General features: G+C 38.6%; 2 protein-coding genes and 1 long non-coding RNA gene across 4 annotated transcripts; 2 read left to right on the top strand and 1 right to left on the bottom strand.

The window, feature by feature from the left end:
• The first annotated feature begins 1,047 nt into the window (after positions 1-1,047).
• LOC131299728 (putative late blight resistance protein homolog R1B-17) lies at positions 1,048-1,932 on the top strand. The gene has a single exon (XM_058325308.1). The coding sequence runs from the start codon at positions 1,048-1,050 to the stop codon at positions 1,930-1,932; it is 885 nt and encodes a 294-aa protein (XP_058181291.1).
• A 475-nt stretch (positions 1,933-2,407) lies between these two features.
• LOC131301695 (uncharacterized) lies at positions 2,408-14,491 on the top strand. Of its 2 annotated transcripts, none has more exons than XR_009191395.1 (3): positions 2,408-3,390; positions 14,103-14,282; positions 14,384-14,491. It is a non-coding gene; the product is annotated as an uncharacterized LOC131301695 (long non-coding RNA). The 2 variants fall into 2 exon arrangements; XR_009191396.1 differs by lacking the exon at positions 2,408-3,390 and adding an exon at positions 3,406-4,107.
• On the bottom strand, positions 13,342-18,176 carry LOC131301694 (cyclin-SDS). The gene is made up of 7 exons (XM_058328074.1): positions 17,208-18,176; positions 16,935-17,102; positions 15,214-15,380; positions 14,417-14,545; positions 14,109-14,289; positions 13,815-13,859; positions 13,342-13,615 (listed from the first exon to the last, which is right to left on the bottom strand). Exons 1-7 carry the CDS (start codon positions 18,066-18,068, stop codon positions 13,583-13,585), a joined length of 1,584 nt encoding a protein of 527 aa, XP_058184057.1. The 5' UTR covers positions 18,069-18,176; the 3' UTR covers positions 13,342-13,582.
• Positions 18,177-18,894: the final 718 nt, after the last annotated feature.

Raw genomic sequence — 18,894 nt, forward strand, 5'->3', positions numbered from 1 at the left:
AAAGATTTAACAATAAGGAATGGAGGAGTTTACTTTGCAGATATTTTAAAAAAGTCTTCCTTTAGTCTTTGGTTGAAGGCTCCTTGAAATTATGTCTACCGCGTTATATTTGTCATGGTTTGCAAGTTGTGAAATATTCAAAGCCCCGAGGTTTTTTTTTTCTTTTTTTGTGGGTTCTTTACTTTTCAGCCTCAACTTGAAACAAAAGATAAGCAGCAAACTTCCACTAGAGAGAGACAGAGTTATGGCTGAAACTATAGCCAGTTTTCTGATTAGGGAAGAGAGATTTGATTAGGGAAGAGGAGGATCAAATTGCCTGGCTTTACAAGGATCTACAATTGCTAATAGCCTTGAGGATTCACAGATGAGGTTTAAAGACCATGAAGGTGCGAAAAACCTGGAGGCACGAATTAGAGACGTGGTGTATGAGGCTGAAACAGCTGTTGACTTGTTCATAGTCAACACTGTCTTGAAGGATGAGGAGGAGGAGAATATGATAACGAAGAGGCTGGAGGAAATTGGCTTATCAGAGAAAACTGGTCATGATCGCTCATTAAATCTTGGCCATGTCAAGAAAGAGATTGAAGCAATCAAAACAGAGGTGAATGAAATGTATGACAAGAGGACATACAGCGTGCAAACAGTAAATTTTCGGTTGATAGAGATACATCAAGAGCAACAAATAGTAGTAAGTGGGAGGGGGAGGAGGAAGCAATGGTGGGATTTGAGCAGGAGGCAATGATCTTAAAGAAGCAACTTACTGGAGGTTCGAAGCAGCTTAAGGTCATTTCGATTGTCGGGATGGCTGGACAAGGTAAGACTGCTTTGGCTACAGGAGTATATAATGACCCTCTGGTGACATACTACTTCCATATGCGAGCTTGGATATCTGTTTCTCAAGAGTACCAAAAGAGGGATTAGTTACTTGGCCTTTTAAGTTCTATTTTGCCGTGTACAAGTGGCATCGGTCAACTCAGCAACGATACTGATGAGGTATTAGCTCAAAACTTGTACAAAAGCTTAAAGGGAAGGTGATACTTCATCGTGATGGACGGCATATGGGATCACAGGGCCTGGTTTGACTTGAAAATATGTTTTCCAGATGATGACAACGGAAGTAGGATTATGTTCACTATTCGGCATAAACATGTAGCTTTGCTGTCCAAACCCATGAGTTTCCCTCCTCTTTCTCTGCGTTCTCTATCTCCTGATGAGAGTTGGAATATCTTACGACAAAAGATATTTCAAAAAGAAACCTGCCCTTCAGAGCTCATTGAGATAGGAAAGCAAATAGCACAAAAGTGTCGAGGACTACCACTTTCAATCGTTGTGGTAGCAGGAATTCTTAGAAATGAAGAGAAGAGTCGAGAGTGGTGGAAGCAGGTGGGGCAAACCTTAAATTCACATATGGCTATGGACCAAGAACTGTGGACTAAGAAAATAGCACTGAGTTATAACCACTTACCTCCTCACTTGAAACCGTGCTTTCTCTACTTGGCAATATTTCCAGAGGTCTTCGAAATTCTTGTGTGGAAGTTGATTTTGTTATGGGTTGCTGAGGGATTTATAAGAAAGAAAGGTAAAAAAAGGTTGGAGGATGAAGCTGAGGAATACTTGATGGATTTAATAGGTAGAAGTCTAGTGTTAGTTTCCGGAAGAGGGTATGATGGTCGAATCAAAGCATGTGGTATTCACGATTTGTTGGGTGAATTTTGCCTCCAGAAAGCCACGGAAGAGTATTTTCTTCAGCAAATTATGGGTAATCTACTCGTTTCCTCTTCTTCTTCCTCCTCGTCCTCGAAGTCGAGTATTCCTCTTACGTGCATTGATAGTTCTCCTGCTCAAAAGTACACCCACTCTTTGTTTCCCTTCCACAATGGTTGCGATGAATATCTTGGCATGGGGGTCCTAATCACCGTTTCAAACTTCTGAGGGTATTGAATTCTCATTCCTTTATCCTCCGACATATAGACCAACTAGTTCTATTGAAGTACCTGGATCTATGCTTTGTCATGCATTCTCGCAGTCTCCCAACTTCAATATCCAATCTTTGGAATTTAGAAACCCATATTGTTTCTTCATTCCGTCACTATCGTTTTTACTTACCCCATTGTATTAGGAAGAAGGTAAAACTGAGGCATGTACGTGTTAGTGCACCATGGCATGATTTTGATATCGAAAGTCCACATAACCATGTTGAGTATCCTTCATTCATGGATAACTTACAAACTCTGTCGTGAATAAATCCTTGGTCTTGCACTAATGTCTTTGCTAGGTCTCCTAATCTTAGAAAGTTGGGACTCCAAGTCTCAGAGTTCGGTTATACAAATGGGAGATTATCTCTACTTCCAAATTTAGACTTTCAGTTGAAGGTCTCTTTGGATTTCGTAAGTGGGCATTATCTTGGAACGATTAAGTTCCCCCCAAACCTTACCAAGTTAACTTCGAAGGGGACCTGTCTAAGTTCTTGTGACATGTCGACCCTCGCCGAGTTACTACCAAACCTCGAGGCTCTGAAGCTCTCTCGTATTTCCCTCGCAGGGTTATGTTGGGAAACAAGTGGGGTTTTCCCTAAACTCAAGTTCTTGAAATTCGCATCGCTTGAGATTTTGCGGTGGGTTGCCTCTAGTGATTACTTTCCAAGTCTCGAGCGACTAGTGTTAGAACGATGTTCTTGACACGAAAAGATCCCATCTGAGATTGGGGATATACTAACGCTGAAGACGATTGAGTTACATCAGTGCAACCCTTCTCTTGCTTCTTCTGTCAGGCAAATTAAGGAAGAGCAAGAGAGTCAAGGAAACAATGGCTTGCAAATTAAGATAACCAAGTAAGTCCATTAATTTGGCCAAATTTTGTACTACATGTTTTCCCATTTCCTTTTATGCATGCTTTAGTTATGTTGAATATTACTCTCAGTTGTTTTTAAACTAGTGTCCCTGATCTATTCGCAATCATTATACTTTGATTTTTTTTATAATATTGTCTGCACTGGATCATCGGTATGAAGCCACAGTAAAATAAAATTCACTTAGATTTGTGGATAAGTAGATAATCATAATATAGCTCAAGAAAATAAAATAAACGAGGCCCAATAAAAATTCAACCACAATAATATTTTTATTTTATCTATTATTTTGCATATAAAAATTTTTAATACATTTTTGTCACCGCTGAGCTAAAAATGCTTGAGCCACCCCTGAATACTCGTATGTTTCATGTGTGCATGCAATTACACAAATCACGATATGAATGGTGAATGCTGTTGCAGACCAAAAAAAATTAAAAAGTTTTGGCTGCTGAGTGTTTTATTGCAGGTAGAGAAGGGGATAACAGAATGAAGAGCTCAAGACATGCCCATAGGCAGCTCTCAATCACTACCGAAACGAGGTTTGCTCCTCTCTCCCTCTCTTCTACGAACCTGGATTCTTGAAAATACTTTAAAATTTGCTGGTTGTGAAAAACATTACGATAATGTGCCACGAGTGTGCGTGAAGTAGATGGCACATGCAACTTCCTACAATGAGGTCTTATATGACCTTGAACGCAGCAATAATAACAAGTAGGCTTATAAACTTCAAGGAGTTTACCTCGACTGCCCAATTTGGACCCATATGATTCTTTAAGCAATGAGTCGGATGTCTCTCCCCCATGATGAAAAGGATCCAAATACCTAGGATTCTCTAACGCTCGAATGACATTTTATTGAAAAAGCCTCGAAACAAAGAAAATAGTCCCATGGAGTGTTTGACCAAGTCATTGCGTATAAATAGTCCAAGATCTCGTACACTCATTTAAGAAAAAGTCTAACATGGCGTATACCACCTTTCAAAGTGGCTACACTAGGTTTGATTGAAAATAATGTTTTGTCAGTATTGCCAGGAAACGCACATTGTGTGGTAAGACCTCAAACAGAGGCCATACTGAACGCCTCTAACGGAAGGGCAAACGCCTTTGTGCGCTTGTGTTGGTTGCTTGAGTCTCCTTTGAGCTTCTGCAAACAGTTTATTGATTGAGGCGTGCAAGGAGCCTAATAGAATGTCTCGAGGATGGTGATTGGATATCTCCAACTCCAACTATAACAAATGCTGTATTTGAGGTTAAGTAGTAAGTACACTAAATTCATCATATCATGCTTTTATTTAATAAGTGATCAGTAATGATGCAGAATTTTCATGAGTTTTCATTGCTTTCCAAAAAAGGGAGCAAGAGGGAAATCATCTCCCTAGATAATTCTCATAGAAGTGACCAGAACTAAGATGATTGTTTGGGATTCTATTACCTTAATCACCTAAAATACCTTCTAGAAAGCACAAGACTTGGAGCTTCAGTACTGTAATAGCGACATCACATTTTTATTCTTACGCTCCTCAATTTAATTTTCTGACTACCTTGTTATAACTGTTGAAAAATGTATGCATTATAATTTGTGAAAATTTATATGCATCTCTATTAATTATTTTGATGATTAATTCAATGATATTTTTATTCGGCAAATACAAAATTATCGAAAAGTCGATTCCCGAATTAAATATTTTCGTGACCTTGAAATATAGCATAAAGTCTCTTGGATTCATGATTTATATTTACAAAGACTTTATTGAGCTCAATACATGCTTTAACGGTTTATTTAGATGAAATTGTGAGCCACAGGTTGACGAACCGGCTGACAAGCCGGCTGTCTGAACAGAAAGCTGTGACAACCGGACGACCACCCGGATGACCACTCTATTAAACGGCTAGTTTCCAACGGCTAGTTTCCAACGGCTAGTTTCAAACGGCTAGTTTCCAACGGCTAGTTTCCAACGGCTAGTTCCAACGGCTAGTTTCCAACGGCTAGGAAGCATATGGATGGCTATATAAGGCATCAAGAACTCATTAATGAGTACATACACAAGCTACAACATTCCATATTATTGCAAGAGCAAATTCTCAAAAGATCAAAGCCAAAAATTCTCATTGTTCTTCCACTTTCATATTATTCTTGAGAGAAAATTTGTACAAGTCGTGAGCGATAATTTTCATACCTTCTTCACATACTTGTATTTCCTAAGTGAGTGTTTGAGTCAAACACTTGAAAGCTTAGAAGACCAAATTCGGGTTGGAATTTGGGTGTTATTGTTTTTGAGAAGTTTTCGGAGAAAATTCTTGCGGTTGTGCTAGCTCCTCGGGAAAGCTAGAGGCATTCGGTTCTTGTAAGCACCCGCAAGACTTACAAGTTGTAATCTTTTAAAGATTAGTCTAACCTTCAAGTAATTGCTTGAGGAGAAGTGGAGTAGGGCCGGACCGTGGACAAATCCGGACCGAACCACTATAAACGGGTTCTATCTCTCTATCTCTCTATTTTGATTGCATACTTATTGTTTGCATATATTGTTAGAGATAAATTTTTATTGGTAATTATTACTAGCAATCCTATTCACCCCCCCTCTAGGTTGCATAATTTGGGTAACAATTGGTATCAGAGCCTCGGCTCTTGTTTGTAGATTTAACCATCTAAGAGTTAAGATCCATGGCAACCACTAGTAATGTTTCTTGTATCGAAGGTCAATCGTCCAATAGACCTCCCTTGTTCACCGGAGAAAATTACTCTCATTGGAAAAATAGAATGATGATCTTTATTCAATCCACGGATTATGATCTATGGAAAATTATCAAAAATGGTCCCATTATTCCTACTAAGAAAGTTGGAGAAGAGACTATGCCTAAACCAGATTATGAGTGGAGTCATTTGGAAAAGGCTTCAATAGAAAAGAACTATAGAGCTATGAACCTTCTTTTTTGTGCTATTACTCCCAATGAATATGATTGTGTTTCCGCATGTGAATCGGCTAAAGAAATATGGGATAAGTTAGAAATGTCACATGAAGGAGATAGTCAAGTTAAGGAGTCCAAAATTGATATTCTTGTGCATAGCTATGAGCTCTTCAAAATGAAACCGGATGAATCTATATCTCAAATGTTTGCTAGATTTGCTAGTATTACTAACGGTTTAAAAGCTCTTGGAAAGATTTACAGTCAATCCGAAATGACAAGGAAGGTGCTCCGTTCCATGCCAACCAATTGGGACACTACCACCTCCATCATCCTACAATCCAAAGATTTCTCAACATACACGATGGACAAGCTCATGGGATCTCTCATGACGGAGGAAATGCATCACAACCTCAAGGGTGAAAAAGAGAAGAAAGTTAAGGATCTTGCCTTCAAAAGTACAACAAGCAAATCAAAAAGCAAGGAGGATTCAAGCAACGAAAGTGAGGATGATGAAATGGCGCTCATCACAAAAACGTTCAAGAAACTCCTCAAAAATAGAGCATCTCACAAAGGCAGAGGATTTTCAAGAAAAGATGGAGGCAAAGAAGAAAATAGTAAAAAGGATCCAATCATTTGCTACGAGTGCAAGAAGCCCGGCCACATCAAAAGTGAATGTCCATATGCAAAAAAATATTCAAAGAAGGACAAAAAGAGAGCTATGATGGCCGCATGGGACAATAGTGACGATAGTAGCTCCGATGAGGACGATGAGCAACAAGAGGTCGCTAACTTGTGTTTCATGGCCATCGAAGAAAACGAGGTAGATCTCGACTCATCCTATTCCTTTGATGAATTATTTATTGCCTATAAAGAGTTGAAAGTAGAATTTGAAAAGGTTGTTTCTAAAAACAAATTTCTAAAAAAGGTTGCTAAAGATCTTTCACTAGAAATAGATGATTTAATTGAAGAGAAAGATATTTTGGAGGAAGAAAATGAAAGTTTAAGAACCTCTTTGGAAAAAGAAAAAGAGTATTTGAAGGATACTTCCAAAAACGAATCTTTAGAAAAACAAATTGATGATTTAACTAATTCTCTTTCAAAACTCACTAATGGAAAAGAAAGTTTAGACATTCTTCTTGGAAAACAAATGGTTTCTTTTCACAAGGCCGGAATTGGTTATAATCCCACTCAACACAAAAATCTTTTTGAAAAAGATGTTCCTCCTTCTAGCCATTCTAAATTGACATGTCATTATTGTGGTAAAATTGGTCATATTTCTCCTACATGTCCTATGAAAGGATACTCATCTTCTAATGCAAAAAAGGTTTGGGTTCCTAAGAACCGTATCAATGCTAACCTTCAAGGACCCAAGATGATTTGGGTACCAAAAGTCAAGAATTGATGTGCTATTGTAGGTATGCTTCAAAAGTTCTCTCAAGGAAGGAAGTTGGTACCTTGATAGTGGATGTTCAAGACACATGACCGGTGACAAGAGGGCTTTCAATTCTCTTTCGTCTAAAGATGGTGGACATGTCACATTTGGAGACAACAACAAAGGTAAAATCATAGGAATCGGCAATATAGGTAATTCTCCTATTATTGAAGATGTTTTACTTGTTAATGGTTTAAAACACAATCTTCTTAGCATAAGTCAATTATGTGATAGAGGAAATCGTGTTATCTTTGAAAAATCCAAATGTATCATTGAAAATGACAAAAGCAACAAGACACTCTTCGTTGGACAAAGATTTGAAAATGTATATGTTTTTAATCTCAATGATTTAAGTAATTGTGATATAAAATGTTTTTCCGCTTTGAGTGAAAATAGTTGGCTTTGGCATAGGCGCCTAGGACATGCAAGTATGGATGCTATTTCAAAACTCTCTAGAAAAAATTTGGTAAAAGGTCTTCCTAAAATCAAATTTGAAAAAGATAGACTTTGTGGTCCTTGCCAACAAGGAAAACAAACCAAGGTTTCTTTTAAGTCCAAAAATGTTGTTTCAACTACTAGACCTTTGCAATTACTTCATATGGATTTGTTTGGACCAACTCGCTCTCCAAGTCTTTGTGGAAACTATTATTGTCTTGTTGTTGTTGATGATTTCTCTAGATATACATGGGTGATGTTCCTAGCTCATAAGAATGAGGCTTATCCTAATTTCACTAAACTTTGTAGAAGAGTTCAAAATGAAAAAGGCTTTGTTATTTCTAACATTCGTACGGATCATGGAAAAGAACTTGACAATTCTTTATATGAAAAGTTTTGTGATGAACATGGTATTGGTCATAACTTTTCCGTACCTCGTACTCCTCAACAAAATGGAGTAGTAAAGAGAAAAAATCGTACTCTGGAAGAAATGGCCCGCACTATGCTTTGTGAAAACTCTTTGCCAAAATATTTTTGGGCGGAAGCCGTTAATACCTCATGCTATATTTTGAATCGAGTTTTAATTAGGCCTATCCTCAAGAAAACTCCTTATGAGCTTTGGAATGGTAGAATACCCAACATTAATTACTTTCATGCCTTCGGTTGTAAATGTTATGTATTAAACAATGGAAAAGATAACTTGGGTAAATTTGATTCAAAATCGGATGAAGGCATCTTTATTGGTTACTCTCTTACTAGCAAAGCATATAGAATTTATAATAAGCGCACTAATCTTGTTGAAGAATCTATTCACGTTTCCTTTGATGAATCTAATCCTTGTGCTACTAAGGATGTTGTTGATAATAATGACTTAGAAATTACACATGAGATTCATGACTTGAAAATTCAAGAAAAAGTTGATGGTGATACTCAAGTAGAAAGCTCTCAAATCAAAGAAGATGAAGTTATTAATCAACCTCAAGATGCCATGGGAGACAACCAAGATCTTTCCAAGGATTGGAGATTCGCGCAAAACCATCCAAAGGACTTGATTCTTGGAGAAGTTTCGAAAGGGGTAACCACTCGCTCGTCTCATAGAAATTTTTGTGAAAATCAAGCTTTTGTTTCTCAAATTGAGCCTAAAAACTTTCCGGAAGCTCAAGATGATGAAAATTGGATTTTGGCCATGCAAGATGAGTTAAATCAATTTGAAAGGAATAAAGTTTGGGCATTAGTACCTAAGCCTCTTGATCACACTATTATAGGTACTAAATGGGTTTTTCGTAACAAGCTAGATGAATCCGGAAATATTGTTAGGAATAAAGCTAGACTTGTTGCTCAAGGTTATAATCAAGAAGAAGGTATTGATTTTGAAGAAACTTTTGCACCGGTAGCTAGATTAGAGGCTATTCGCATATTACTTGCCTTTGCATCTTTCAAAAATTTCAAGCTTTATCAAATGGATGTGAAAAGTGCATTTTTGAATGGGTTCATAAATGAAGAAGTTTATGTCAAACAACCTCCCGGCTTTGAAGATCATGTATACCCCGATCATGTTTTTAAACTCTCAAAAGCTTTATATGGTTTGAAGCAAGCACCACGTGCATGGTATGATAGACTTAGTTCATTCTTGCTTGACAATGGCTTTACTCGTGGAAAAATTGATACTACTCTTTTCATTAAAGCCAAAGGTAAAGATATGCTCATTATTCAAATATATGTTGATGATATTGTTTTTGGTGCCACTAATGATAATATGTGCAAAGAGTTTGCTAAGTGTATGCAAGGTGAATTTGAAATGAGTATGATGGGGGAGCTTAACTTCTTCCTCGGACTTCAAATCAAGCAAACTAATGAGGGGATCCTAATCAACCAAGCCAAGTATGCGAAAGAACTTATTAAGAAGTTTGGCATGGAAGGATCAAAGCCAACGAGCACACCAATGAGCACGTCAACTAAGCTAGACAAAGATGAGAATGGTAAGGCCGTCAATGAAAAGATGTATCGAGGTATGATCGGCTCATTACTTTATCTCACTGCAAGTAGACCGGATATAATGTTTAGTGTTTGCATGTGTGCTAGATTTCAATCATGTCCTAAAGAATCGCATTTAAAAGCTATTAAACGTATCTTTAAATATGTTGGCGGTTCTCATGACTTAGGATTATTTTATCCACGTGGAGTTGCATTTGATTTAATTGGTTATTCGGATGCGGATTTTGGAGGTTTCAAAGTTGATCGTAAAAGTACAAGTGGGACTTGCCAATTTCTAGGGCACTCTCTAGTGTCTTGGCATAGCAAGAAACAAAATTCCGTAGCTCTATCTACCGCCGAGGCGGAATATGTAGCGGCCGGAAGTTGTTGTGCCCAAATATTGTGGATCAAACAACAAATGGAGGATTTCAATTTGCAATATGATCATATTCCTATTAAATGTGATAATACTAGTGCAATTAGCTTAACCAAGAATCCAATTCAACATTCTCGAACAAAACATATTGAGATTAGACATCATTTTATAAGAGATCATGTTCAAAAAGGGGATATTGAACTTAACTTTATTAGTACCGACAAGCAATTGGCGGACATTTTCACAAAACCCCTTGGTGAAGAACAATTTTGTTTCATTCGACGAGAACTCGGCATGTCTAATCATTTATGAAAAAGTTGTGTTCTTGATGTCAAAAGTTTTTTTTGGATTCAATGTTGAGTTGATTGAATTCGTAAATATCATACTTGATGGAGAGTACAAATGATCTTGATAAAGAAATCACCCTCCAAACATTTTATCATATGTTTCATTTTCCTGTGTTTGGTATGAAGAAAATCAGTTTTATGGTCTTTAATGTTACTCCTCTTAAACGTTTTCTGGACTTAACCTGCATTTGTCAGTGTAGAGACCCGTATTTTATTTCCATAATTCTTTATGTTTTATTAAGGCATGAGTTGTGATATAAAATGGAGAATGAGTTCGGATGTCGAATGTGCTAGAATTTAGAAGTTCGGGATGCAAGTGTAATATGCATGGGTGTATAAGTGAAGGTGTGTGTAGGGGATAATTCTCCCCCACATATATTTCTTTTCTTTTCCGGGCAGACACACACACGTTTCTCTCTCTCTACTCCCTCGACCGACTCTCTCTCTTTCTCACCTCTCGTCCAAACTTCTCTCTTCGATTTCATCGCCTTAGAATGAGATTTCGGAAAAATCCCAAGTACTAAAGTTGTTCTACGCGACGAGATCTTCCTATTGATCGAAGAAGAATCATGATCGGAGCACTTTGAGGTTTCCTTCATGTTCGGGCTTGCTTCTAACCCTCGAGGTAGGGATCTCCTACCTTCTTTACGTGTTTAAGTGTTGGTTAGATGTACAAGAATCAAGTTTGATCATTTCTTTTGAGTCTTGAACAAATCTGTTATATGCTGATAATTTCGTGGGTTTTGAAAATCTGTCTTTTGGGAGCCCTCTGCTAGAAATCACTGGCATTTGTCATGATTAAGACCTCAAGGGGCGGGTCAGGGTCGTGACAGTCAGTCGGATGTCCAAGCGGATGTCCAACCGGACAACCGTGAGGATTGAGACTTATTCAAGCTTTTGCGTTGCTAACTCTGATTTATTAAGTCTGTTACACTTAGTTTGTATGAACTTCATGGCTTAGTGCTTAAATTGTCTCTTATATACTTCGCCGATATGAATTTCTTGTCTCTAAGCTTGCAGGGATAATCATTCTCGGTAATACCCCTCGCATTCTTTAAAAAGCTCTCTTTTAGGGGGAGCATGTATTAAGGGGACACAACAATAAACACCCGAACACAATTTTCTTCCCCTATTATTGTTCTTTTCGGCGCCACCCCTATTCTTGTCCTATTCGGCGCCGCATCCCCTATCCTATCTCTATTCGGTGCCGCATCCCCTATTATCTCTCTTTCGGCGCAGCAATTCAATCAATTCGGCGCACCATTTCAAACAATTCGGCGCAGCATTTCAAACAATTCGGCAATCTCATACTCTATAAATTCAACAACACAATCTCTATCTCCTCATCTATCTATCTCTCCTTCTCTCTCGGCCTAAATCTCTCCAAATCTCTATCCTTCCAAATCGAGCAATGGCAAACATACCGCAAGGGTTACCGTTTGAGTTTTACGAAAGAGATGCCGAACGAGCAGAGTTCAGGTTGTTTATCCAAACCATTTGGATGCAACTCTTTATCTTCATTCTGCTGTGTGCGTTACTTACCATGAGAATACCACCATGGTTCGGATGGAATGTAAATGTGGATACTCTGTGGTATTGGATTGGCATTATAGCTGCCGTTGTAGCAGCCATTATTCGAGAATACGAAAATCAAGGACGCCAAGCTCTCAATGTACGAAGATAGAGTGCTACAGGGCAAGAGCGGCATGGTGCTGGAACCATGGCCCTATTGTTTTTCTCTTTTTAGTTTTTTTTATGATGTCACAGGGGGAGAAAAAGCCAAGTTTTAATTGATCTATCTTGCCATTTTGGGCAAATTTAAAAAATTGCTTGCTATGATCTGATGATTATTGCTATTACTCGTTGATCATAGATAACTGCTTTGGTGCATGTATTAAGGGGGAGATTGGCATAACTCCTACTTGAATAAAAACTATCATTTTGTGTCATCATCAAAAAGGGGGAGATTGTTGAAAAATGTATGCATTATAATTTGTGAAAATTTATATGCATCTCTATTAATTATTTTGATGATTAATTCAATGATATTTTTATTCGGCAAATACAAAATTATCGAAAAGTCGATTCCCGAATTAAATATTTTCGTGACCTTGAAATATAGCATAAAGTCTCTTGGATTCATGATTTATATTTACAAAGACTTTATTGAGCTCAATACATGCTTTAACGGTTTATTTAGATGAAATTGTGAGCCACAGGTTGACGAACCGGCTGACAAGCCGGCTGTCTGAACAGAAAGCTGTGACAACCGGACGACCACCCGGATGACCACTCTATTAAACGGCTAGTTTCCAACGGCTAGTTTCCAACGGCTAGTTTCAAACGGCTAGTTTCCAACGGCTAGTTTCCAACGGCTAGTTCCAACGGCTAGTTTCCAACGGCTAGGAAGCATATGGATGGCTATATAAGGCATCAAGAACTCATTAATGAGTACATACACAAGCTACAACATTCCATATTATTGCAAGAGCAAATTCTCAAAAGATCAAAGCCAAAAATTCTCATTGTTCTTCCACTTTCATATTATTCTTGAGAGAAAATTTGTACAAGTCGTGAGCGATAATTTTCATACCTTCTTCACATACTTGTATTTCCTAAGTGAGTGTTTGAGTCAAACACTTGAAAGCTTAGAAGACCAAATTCGGGTTGGAATTTGGGTGTTATTGTTTTTGAGAAGTTTTCGGAGAAAATTCTTGCAGTTGTGCTAGCTCCTCGGGAAAGCTAGAGGCATTCGGTTCTTGTAAGCACCCGCAAGACTTACAAGTTGTAATCTTTTAAAGATTAGTCTAACCTTCAAGTAATTGCTTGAGGAGAAGTGGAGTAGGGCCGGACCGTGGACAAATCCGGACCGAACCACTATAAACGGGTTCTATCTCTCTATCTCTCTATTTTGATTGCATACTTATTGTTTGCATATATTGTTAGAGATAAATTTTTATTGGTAATTATTACTAGCAATCCTATTCACCCCCCCTCTAGGTTGCATAATTTGGGTAACAATAACCGAAAAAAAGCACTATATTACGGGTGCTTCAGGCTACTAGAAAAAAGAATGCACGTATTTCATCACGGATTATTTTCTCCGTCTATGGACAGTTTACAACATGAATGGAATCAATCTGCGTTTCTATGCTGACCACAAAAAGAATTGCTTTCATTTACTTATCACCTGTGCCTTAGAAGTACTTGAGAAGTAATGCTTCAGACAACAAAAATAGATGCTTCACACTCTGTTGGTCACTAGCAAGCGTACTTTATCAACCACTCAAGGCTCTGCCACAAATAAAATAGCATGACATTGTTAATCCCCAAAGGTAATCACGGGAAAAGATCCATAGATTGAAATTTGTAAGGTTGATCAACTCGATCAGATGTAAATAAAGAAATTACCACCTTGAATACGAATACCGATTCCAAGGAGACAGATTACTAGACAAGACCCATAAACGATTGACAAGATTTTGTTCCATACCTTCATGCATCCAGGCAGATCATCCTCTTTTGTTCTGAGATGGGTCTGGCAAGGAAAACAAGTATTCATAAGATAGTCTTTAATTTATCACATTCCCATAATGATGACAAACCAATAAATACACTGATATGACAAGTGAAAGCAACCATTTGAATTCTTTGGCAAAACTTTTGAAGATTGACAAACACTCCAGGAAGAATTTCTTTCTTAATGGATCAAATCAGCTCTCTGTCAGAAGTGTAGTTGTCACTGACCCCTAAGTTCAAATTGTATGATCCTGTGTTTTAGGTATACCTCCATAACACGGTCACAAGATGCATCTTGGTTGGATGCGAGAGAGGCGAGAACGACGAGCCCAGCTGCAACAGTTGAGGTCCAGTAGCTCAGTTGTTCATGACCAAGCAGCGCTACTACTGCCAAATACTTGGCAGTTTTTTCCACTTCTTTATTTGCTTTTGCAGCTTTCAGGTAAAACCTGTAACATTATAGCACCATATCGGCCCATAAAGACGCATCTATGTCCGACTGTAGATATAAACTGAGCACATGTTTGCATATACCATATTCAGTGTCTGCTGATACAATGGACGAAAAAGGGGTACCATAAGAAGTTGTAGATGGTAGGCAGATAGCACTGGAAATTAAGGACTTCCTGCACCAGCCATTCCATTGCCACCACTTCACATCTGCTGTAAGTGTTGCAATCTACACGGAATGTCTTTTGCCGCATGCTGAAACAACCCATAAGAAAAGCTACAGTTAGTTGAATTCTATGTATATGAACTAATGACAGCATGATCCATGTGCTTAGAACTAATCAAATCATTCCGTAAGACATTTCCACAAAGCTCACATAATTCAACTTTCATGAAATCTCGCAAAGGTATCTATGGAAAGTAGGCTTTGAAAATATTTAATCAAAGGTAGTATGCATAAGTTATACTTGTCAAGAATGCACCTCTTTCATAAGGGGCAAATGGAAATGTCTGGATCAAAAATACTCTGCATAAATTTTGTGCACCAACTAGATTATTGTCAGTGTAACCAGGTTGTTTAGTTCACACTTCACAACAGCATGGCATACCTTACGTTACTTAACACACAGTATATCTAGTATTGGACTCCCCTCTGTAATTAGGGAAGCCTAAAAATAGTTAAAAAATTTACTTGCTGATACATAATTCAGCAAGTAGAGTGCTCAAAATTGCAGGAAAAAATTTGGCTTTTACTGGTGCCACCTATATGATAACTCTAGAAGCTAATATAAACAGCCTCCAATATCAAACCAAATAGGTGCCGTGTTATGCCAGATTCATACAATTTCTCCAAAATAATTTTGATGAATGATAAATCAGTATTAGAAGGCCAAAACTAAAGAAGATTAAAACAAAACTATTACCTGTTGAATGGCTGGTTTTCCTCAATCCTGGTGGCCAATGCTAGACATGCAATTCCAACAATTTGGAGGTTCCTCTCGGTAATGAAGTATCCTTTGCTCAAGAAACGATCCAGCAGGTTAACTCCTAGAAACATTGTCTCCTTCTGGAACTTCTTTTTTGTAGATTGCTGCTTATAAAAAGTACCATTCCAGTGAATGAGGGAAGCAAAAGAAACAGTTCAATGCTGTAACCTTGCAAACATCTCAATAATGGCAATATATCAGAGAAATGAAGAAAACTAGTCATGTATTATAGCTTTCATAAGTGAAATGTTTCAAAAAAAAGGTGAAAATTGTAAGTATCAATTAGCACTTCGTGAATGAGTAACAGCTGCCACAGCCCACATGTGCGATGTTATATTTAACCTCCCCAATTTTACGAAAAGAGAAATGGAATGGTCCACAACTTTGATAGAATTACAGTTTATTGTGTTTGCTTATCCGATCAGAAGTCAAAGAAAAAAGGACAGAAGTTGCATACTGATATACTCCACAGCCAGTGAGTTCTACTAAGATGTTATATTGCCAGAGTCTAACTGACCAAAGAACAAAAATTAGTGCATAGTTGTATGCTCGTCATTGGTTCTGTACAAAAAATAGATTATGTGAACAAAAACTCTAGGTGAGTCATATCTTGCTACATGTGCAGTGACGTAATTAGTGAGAAGTCGGTGATGCATAGCAGTTCTCGTATCACATTTGTAATGAGTATTAGTTTGTTTGTTGGTCATGCAAAATGCAGCATAATAGAATTCAACGAACTGAAACCAATCAACCGTGACTGTGTGAAGATATGCAGAGCTTTACCACAGATATAGGTAGCAAAACTAGATAAGAGGCATAGTAAATTGTGCAAAGAATGTTACTATACAACACTGATTTTTACCTTCTAGTTAGCGAACTACAGTTTAGTTCACCGCATATCCAACGAACTATACATGACATCTTATGTCGACCAGACGTGTAGTGAAACCAATCTCCCGTGGATTGTGCATAGGGCTGCAAATTGGTCGAGTAACTTGTAGCTCGTGGCTCAGCTTGTTAAGGTTAGGCTCGGCTCATTCAGTAATCGAGCAAGCTCGAGTTTGAATTTTAGGCTCGTTTACTAAATAAGCCGAGCTCAATACTCAAAAGCTTGGCTGGCTTCGCTCGCAAAAGCCCAGCTTAGCTCGTAAAAGTTTGGCTTGTTTTCTTGGCTTGGCTCGTTGAAAGAGCCTCGTTAAGTAAATTAGTTAGACTCAGTTAAGGGCTGAGCTCGTTTATAAAGGAGCCGAGCTCAAGCTCGAGCTCGAATTTTAGGCTCGTTTACTAAATGAGCTAAGACCAAACTTTTTGAAGCTCGTTTGCACCCCTAATTGTTGCAGTTAAACTGTTAGTGTCTATTGTTAATTTATTTTATCTGCGCAAGTTTAGGGATATTGTGTTATCACTTTAAGTATACAAGCCAAATAAATTTTTGGACTTGTAGACATAAAATTCTACTAATTTACGCATTGACCACAAGCATTCAAACATAGTGAGCGATTCCTGTAAAAAGAAAAGGAAAAAAAAAAACGTGAACAGTCTTTGATTGATTTCAGTCCTCCGCTTGGGCACTACTTTTGCCAGAACTTCACCTACGGCGAGTTACAATTAACTACTCCTACAAAGAACACTAATACTAGCAAACGTGGATAACTGACCTCAACTATCCATTGGACCATCCGTAGCCTCTGCTGAATAACAAGCTCGCCGTACTCCGTCGCGGAACAGTACTCCTCCGCGTAGTCATGGAAGTAAGCCTGTCTCCTCTCTCTGTTCCTCAACATCTTGTAGCTCTCTTCGTTCTCCTCGTCTTCGAACCTCAAGCACTGAAATCCAAAACCACGACACAGTGACACGCACACATAAATCCTTATCACGTCAAACAACATTCAAACAGTTATTCACAAACTAAAACTGAATCAATTACTGACCGCGAATTCCTCGGAGTTTTCGCCGTCGGAACGCAAACGAAGTGAATCGGAGGTGGACCTAGAGAACTGCTGACTGTATTGGAGGAACAACGAGAACGTCGGCGATGGAGTAATGTCGTCGGTGATCGATTTCTCCGAAAACTCGCTTCCTGATTCGAACAGTATCGACGGAGTGTACTCGTCCGAGAAGTCTATGTCCGAGCTGTCGTGGAAAACCTCCGACTGGAGATCGGTGAACGCCGACGAGTAATCCGAATCGTGGTCGTCGTAGCAGACGAGCTCCGACTCGGAGCAAGCGAGGTCGGAGTCTCCCCCGCTGAGCTTCGGCGGCCTCTGTTCTGTCGTCGAGTCGGATTTCGAAACGGTTTGTTTTCGTGAAACTTCTGACAATTCGAAGTCGTTTTTGATCGAATTCTCCTCTCCAGCCGTCGGAATTTTCCTCGAAAACTCGCACGACAACTCGGATTTCGCGGTAGTTACAGAGTGCTCTTCGATTACTCCAAATTCATGCGAGTTTATCTCTCTCGCCTCGTCCACTCCAGAGCATGACTGAACGCAAGAGGAATCTCTCTCCTCCTCATCCTCCTCCTTCTCTCTCTTCGGAACTTTCTGGAACTGTTTACTCTGTCCGAAACTGATCTCCTCCAAGCGTCTCTTCTTTGGAGAGGCTACTCGCTGCTTGTTATTCACCGAAATTCGGCTGGATTCGCAGGAGACTTCTCTGGTCAAGTGAGAAGAAGCTATCGAAGCCGCCGGAGAAGTGGCTAAGCGTATCGGAGAGATGTGCTTTCGGCGGCGACGGGGGAGGCTCGACCGGAGCTTCTTGAGGCGCTGCTGCATTGGTTGGGCTTCACGCTTCATTTTGGACAATCCGTTGAAGAAAATGTGTGAAGTGACGAGAAGTTGAAACTTGAAAGCTGTAACTGTTCTGTTCGGAATGTGAGGACTGGAGGTGATGTGAAGTGAAAGCAGTTGAGAACTCGGCCCATTGCGTGAAGCGGGGGATTTATAGGACACGTGACATGGGGAACGGAACTGGTATTACTACAGAAAATTACAGTTAACCCCCCTAACTATGTATGACTCGACTGCAATTTGCTGACTCTCGGTGGGGAATGTATTTTGGATTTATTAAAGTTCCGTTCTTTTGTACTTAACTTAAATTTAAATTATTATCTTTTAATTCAGTTCATTCTTCTGCAAGATTATACATGACTTATTTCCCATATTTTCCAAATAAGCCTCAAGGCATATGTGAAATGTCCAAAATACCCCTCTATTTTGAAGATTGCATAGACTTAACTTATTTTCATTTAAAAATGGAAGGGCAATATTGTAATTGTGTGTTAGGCAATTAAGTTTAAGTTTAGAAGAATGGATGAACTAATCTTATTTTCATTTAAGTTCCAAAAAGAGAAGAAAAAATAAGTTAAGATTAAGTTAAGTTCAAAAGAACGGGACCTTCATATAAATATAGATTTGTTTGGAATGTATCTTTATAACACGATTATTCGCACCATTTTGTGTATACCTCAACCAAAATCGGAGCCTTGAAGCTAACAACTAGGCAAATCCACCGGTGGCTCCAAGGTTTGCAAATGCTTGGCTTTTGCGAGTTTCGAACATGCAACCTCACGAAAGACATACACTTATTAGCTTTCTCATGTTTATTTGACCAAACCCCTTG

This window comes from Rhododendron vialii, chromosome 9a, assembly GCF_030253575.1.
Source record: "Rhododendron vialii isolate Sample 1 chromosome 9a, ASM3025357v1".
In the NCBI taxonomy this organism is placed as follows: Eukaryota; Viridiplantae; Streptophyta; class Magnoliopsida; order Ericales; family Ericaceae; genus Rhododendron; species Rhododendron vialii.